We start from the raw sequence: 6535 nt of genomic DNA on the forward strand, positions 1-6535 counted from the left end.
AGGACCAAACATATAAGCCGTAAATACTATACATAGCCACAAGGGGAGCAAGACCTTACTGAAGGCTGCAATAAATACTTTAGCCACAGAAGGCAGCACCACAGACAAGGCGAGGAAGCCGAGGGTAATACGTCACACCGGCTCCTCCCACTCCTTCCGGGTCTTGCGGACCAGACGATAACACCAGGAACACGGGGGGGGAGATCTCCAGAATCTTCTTTGCAGCTATTAGACATACAAGGGTTAATGTTTTTGATCAGCTAGGAGACGCTCGACACGTGTTAAGATACGCTTCAACCTCCTTTTGTTCCATAGTCATTACCGAAATACTTTATAAACAAATAAAGTCTCTTAAAAGCTGTCCTTTGGATTTGACCACTTTCCTTGAAGAACTCAGCAATATTTTAATTTCCACGGCACATCCATGATTTTATTAGGATATGTGAATGTGACACATGCACAATGTGCTTATCCAAATTTCTCTCGGTCATCTTCCCCTCAGAACAGAGAAGCCTTGTGCTGGATCCACTCGGCAACGATGCCTCCAAGATCAAAAGATGTCTGGAGACCACAAGGTAACAGTTGGGTTCTATGGCCTGGCCCGGCGGGCGGAATGCTGCTATTTAACCATTGGAGTATGGGTGAAACAGGTGAAGGTAATGACCTTGACTGATGGGATGATGCTGTGCAGGTGTGTGAGAACTGTGGTACTGTCCATGGTGGTGCATGAGTGCACCTCGGGCTCTGGTGACTGGGACCTGTCCATTGTGCTGGACTGGATGTTTCAGAATTGCATAATTTGCTGCTTTTTGTCTACTTTTCAGAGCATTCATGAGAGCGAGGGGCTGTACGGTGTCCAGGTGGAAAACCAACACTGTGCCACATAGCCTACAGCAGGATTCCACTTCATGTGGAATATTTGCCATCAAAGTAAGTTTTTGAATTGCATATTTCTTTACGGAAAGATGAAGCAGATTTTGAAAAGGTCTCCTTTTTCAACATTTAAACTCCTAGGGAGTCATAAAGTTGATGAATTTTGAATAAGTTAGTCTGGGCCAGTATGTTTTGAATATTCATTTATTCAAAATGGTTAAATACAGGAGGGAAATAGCTGTAACACTTCTCAATGAGACTGGTATGTTAACCATTTTCAAACTTCTATTAACACCATGAGGATTTCAATATCATTAATTCAATGAATATAAAAAAGTCTAGAAAGTTAGTATGTATCACTCATGGTGTATTTTCCCATGGAAATAAGAAGAAAATATTATATGTAATCAATACCATATCTTAACCAGATGATCTCTGTGAGCTGTGCCACTACTGTGGAGAGGGAGAAGAAGCGCGAGGGGGGTCTCAAGACAGACCTGATGCCACTGACTGGGTATAACACCACCGCTTTCGAGTTCTTGGCTCAGGTTGTTTGCAGAAGGCATGATGTAAACAAGTACCAGGGAGATCTGCCTAAATTCATGTAAATTAGGGTCTTAATGTTAAACAGCAGCTGTACATGTAACATGGATGTCAATATAACTATGTCATAAACCATGTCTTATTGACATATATACAAACCTTGCCTTTGTCTTTGCATGACTGCGTATGTTAAAACAGTCTTAGTTTATATTAAGTAGATAAATGCATTAATTGAACAAAAAAATAATAAACCATGGTATAAATCAACAATATATTTATTCTTTATTCTGCTCTTTATGCCAACCTGTCAATTCCCTACGAACCATCTATTTATCTACCTGCCTCACCAGTGGAGGCTTCTCCATTGAGGAGAGGGAGGAAGATCCTCCTTAACATTGTTGAGAATAAAAAATGTAGATTGCCCAGACTACTGTAATGAATTAATGCCCTTAAATATGACTACTTTAATGCCTTTGAATACATAATGTTTGTTTCCCTGGGTAAAGGGACATTAGCTCCCCCTATCGCCTATTGACAATTACTTCAGGGAGGAAGGTCCTCCCTCAGCCTCCGTTGACTCCCATTCATTTCCCAGAAAGTACTGGCGGCCGGTGAATAACATGGGTTTCAATGGGAGAGAGGAGGAAAGTCCTCCTCTGAGTGGGTGCGACCATACAGGCGTCTGATTCGCGCAAAAATCTAGTCGAGCTGCGCTATTAACCAATCAGCAGGATCCCTGGCTGGTGAGCAGTGTTGCCAGATTGGGCAGATTTCCCACCCAATTGGGCTACTTTTAACTGCTTTAGGCTGGGAAAATTATCATTGGGCGGGAAATTTACCCAATCTGGCAACGCTGTCGATAACAAACGAACCCGCTCCGCCTGCTAGCCGCTCAGTCTAAGAGACGCAAAGCAGGTGAAATCATCTGAAGGATAACGAGATTCTAACATTTGCGAATAAAGTGTACAATGGAAACAGAGTACATTGTTCATGTTTAATTACACAAAGCATTCCATTCATTGAGTTACAGTGCTAAGTTAGCGACCAAAGAAAAAGGTAGACCACTTCGCAAAATCGAGATCACCAAAAGCAGGGCAGCCCCATTTGGGGCCCGCGGGCCAAACTTGGCCCGCGACTGATTTTATTTGGCCCGCGCCTTACCCACTGTATATATTATTGTTTTCCACCATCAGCGCTCCCACTCATTGAATATTATTGATTGGTGCACTTCCATTCCTGACCATAGAATAACATTGTGATACATTGATGGTAGGGTGGCGCTGTTGAGCTCCTATCCTCTTGCGCTCCAATCCGAAGTCACGTGACAGCGAGTAAGTGAGACGCAAGGATGGAGCGGCAGTGGCACACAGACAAACGCAAATTCAAAAAATGTTGGGAACATGATTATTTATTTACCGAGGTCGATTCCAACGCAATATGCCTGGTATGTAAGCAGAAGGTCGCTGTTTTAAAGGAGTACAACATTCGTCGTCACTATGAAACTATGCATTCTCACCAGTTCGCAAAATACACAGGCGAGGACCGAAAGGTAAAGGCGGCAAACTTGCTAATGAAGCTAGAAACACAGCAGCAAACTTTACTTCAGCCATCCACTGCACAAGAAAATGCCACCCTTGCAAGTTATCGCATTAGCAACATCATTGTCAGAAGTGGACACGCTTTTGCTGCGGGTGATTTTGTAAAAGAGTGTCTGACAGTTGCTGCTGAAGCTGTGTGTCCAACTCAGAAGCGGGCTTTTTCTCAAATAAGCCTGTCACGGAACACGGTGACCCGCCGCGTTGAGGACATGGCCGAAGACGTTCGGGGCCAGATAGCCCAAAGAGCAGGTCGGTTTTCTGCCTTCTCCATCGCATGCGATGAAAGCACTGACATATCGGACTCAGCACAGTTGCTGGTGTTTTTGCGAGGCGTCAATGAGGACTTTGAAGTGTGCCAAGAACTAGCGGGCCTTGAAACACTGAAAGGGACGACAAGAGGGATCGATATTTTTAAGGCAGTGGAGCAAGTTATGGACAAGAATGGTTTGAAGTGGGAAAACCTATCTGGCATCACGACTGATGGAGCCCCGGCCATGGTCGGTAAGAGAGCAGGTCTAACTGCACTTGTGTCCGACAAAGTCCGTGAGTGTGGCGGCTCGATTTTTAAATACCATTGCATTTTGCATCAGGAGCAACTGTGCGCTAAGAATATCGGCCTAAAGAACGTGATGCAGGATGTCGTTGGCATTGTCAATAATATTCGCTCAAAGGCGCTCTCACACCGTCAGTTCAAAGCTGTTGTTGATGAGATGGATGCCCAGTATGGGGATGTATTGTACCACCAGGAGGTGCGGTGGCTGAGCCGCGGGAAAGTTTTGCGACGTTTCTTTGAGCTGCGTGAGGAAATCAGGGTGTTTCAAGCCACAAAGGAGAACAACATCCAAGTGCCCTCGGACAAGCACTGGATTGCAGATCTGGCCTTTCTTGTGGACATCACAGAGCTGCTGAATATCCTCAATCTTCAGCTTCAAGGGAGAGACCAGATAATCAATCAGCTGTACGACCATGTCAGAGCCTTCAAGCAAAAGCTCCAGTTGCTTAGCAGACATCTCTTAACAGGTGAGATCTAACTTGAATATGTTATTGAACACAAAACAATGTAGTAGGCTGGTTATTGATCACTATAACCAGCATGTTATTATATTTGTTACATACATTGTGTGTGGAGAATACATTTTCTATTTAAATATAGGCATTAAATCCAATAACACATTTGTTTTTTGTACTGCAGCCATAAACACAAAAAAACTAGTTTTTTTCTCATTTGATTGATGTTTGGTATTTAATTGAAAATCAAATGAACAACCTTGCATCTTACATTGCTACTTTTGTCTTTGTGTCTGTATATTTAGGAAATTTGGCACATTTTCCCAGCCTCAGAGAAGTTGGGTTGATGGAGGAAGACACACCAAAATACTGCAACATTCTCAGCGATCTTGTGGTGGAGTTTGACCATCGCTTTGAGGATTTTCGTGGAAACGAAGCAGCATTTGAGCTGTTTGCCCAACCCTTTGCTGTAAATGTGGATGCAGTCAGTGAGGAGCTTCAAATGGAACTTTTGGAGCTTCAGTCTGATTCAGACCTCCGTTGCCGGTTTAGAGAGCTTTCTTTACAGGACTTTTACAAATCTGTTCCTGCACACAGATATGGCAAGATCCGCAAACATGCACAGGTGATGTTCTCCCTCTTTGGAAGTACCTATGTCTGTGAGCAGGCATTCAGCCTGATGAATCTTAATAAATCCAAACTGAGAAATGCTTTATCTGACTCTCACCTTCATGACATTCTCACTCTGTCAGTTAGTCAGCTGGAGCCTGATATTAAGAGACTTGTAAAAACCAAGGACAGGCTTCATGTCTCCCACTGATAGGCCTACTTCAAATCATAATGTATAGGCCTGGACCTCCAATGTGTCGGAGTATGTTCTGCTCTGTCCTGTGTTACTTTGTTACTGTCCTGTGTTATTGTTCTGTGTTACTTTTATTGCACAAAAAAAACCTGTTGTATTTGAAGATACAGGCCCAAGGCCTAGTAATGTTCCATGTCTGTTTTCAAATATTTCATAGTGCTTCAATTATTTTTCTAATTTAAAGAAGATAGATTTAATGATTTATTCATTATTTTTTGAACATTAATGTGAAGCACAATAAACATTGTCATTCATTTTTCAAAATGACCTTGTGATAGTGTTGATTTTGCACATGCATGCTATTTATACCCATATTTAACCTAATATACTGAAAAATTACAATTTTGGCCCACGAGCCTCCCCCCGATTAAATTTTGGCCCTCCAGAGGGAAGAATTTGGGCACCCCTGACCAAAAGTAATGGCAACGTCAGTGTTGTGGGTGCTACATGGTTTGCTAGGTACTCATGGCTTACTGGTAGCATTACTAGCTATCGACTGTATTGCTGGCCCTGTTTGGGACTCTCTAAATCGACGCCACTTCGCCCTGGGCGGGACTTTACGTCCTACGTCACTCGCTATGGGTGTGCATGTTTGAGCGTAGCCGTTTGTCTCAGGGATCTGTGCACGAACTCCGTTGCACTACAGGATTACGAGCGTCAGTGTCGTACGCGATGGAGGGTGGGTGACATTCCTACAGTCTGTGATGATAGGCTATATTTCTACAAATGACTTACTATTTCTAGCGATTAACATGACGAAACAACACAAACTAAGCTAACATTAGACTATAGCCATACCAGATAACGCCATACCAGCTAACCCTAACTATTTCTGTTAAACTCTGAACCATTTTGCAACAGACAACTGTGTGTAGGTGTGTCTTATTGCTTCCCACGTCTGCGTCTGCATCTTTCCCACTCCTGGCTAATAGTTTCAGCTTTTGTACTGTATATCAGAAATGATCACCCTGTACCACACTGCTGACTTGTTGATGTTTTGTGAGCACTCACGCATTTCTCTAGGTATCTTAAGTTTTTCCTGAGTCCATCAAAACTTTGGACTTTGTTATTGTAAGAAATATTTTTGTTGCAAAACACTTTGTGTCTTACCCTTAGCATTACCCTAACCTTAACCCCAGTAACATTTCTTCATCGTAAGTCCAATATGAAAGAAAAAAGCTAGCTTCATTAAGGAATCGAAACCCCCTTATCCCCTGCATTATATTTGTTCTCCTGACCACTAACCCATCAGGTCTTAGTACAATGCGATTCAAGAGGTAACCACTTGACAATCTTTAAAACTCGGTTGCCTAGAAATTGTAAAGACAGTGATGTGTGTACATTGTGCGAGTATCCGTCACTCGCGATGTGTGTGCAGTCCAAAATGAAAGAAAAAACCTTGCATCACTAGGGAATCGAACCCCCAATCATCAGTTGGTCGTTGGTAACTGTAAACAAAGAGATCGCATTTTGTTTAACTGCTAACTAACTAACGGGTTTATGCGTTCACTGAACAAAGATTATGGAAATAAAAGACCACTTTTCCATCAGAAAAATCATCAGAACCGTTATTACCAACCCATAGACACTAAAAGCCAAAACCTTTCTCACATGCACACCCATCGCGAGTGACGGCTACGCGCACACATGC

General features: G+C 42.8%; 1 protein-coding gene across 1 annotated transcript; it reads left to right on the forward strand.

Moving 5' to 3' along the window:
* Positions 1-2621: 2621 nt before the first annotated feature.
* Positions 2622-4843, forward strand: LOC130404193 (general transcription factor II-I repeat domain-containing protein 2-like). Its single transcript, XM_056608840.1, has 2 exons — positions 2622-4034; positions 4328-4843. The coding sequence occupies exons 1-2, from the start codon at positions 2765-2767 to the stop codon at positions 4840-4842; spliced, it is 1785 nt and encodes a 594-aa protein (XP_056464815.1). The 5' UTR covers positions 2622-2764; the 3' UTR covers position 4843.
* Positions 4844-6535: the final 1692 nt, after the last annotated feature.

The sequence above is a fragment of the Gadus chalcogrammus genome, chromosome 15, assembly GCF_026213295.1.
Source record: "Gadus chalcogrammus isolate NIFS_2021 chromosome 15, NIFS_Gcha_1.0, whole genome shotgun sequence".
Lineage (NCBI taxonomy): Eukaryota > Metazoa > Chordata > Actinopteri > Gadiformes > Gadidae > Gadus > Gadus chalcogrammus.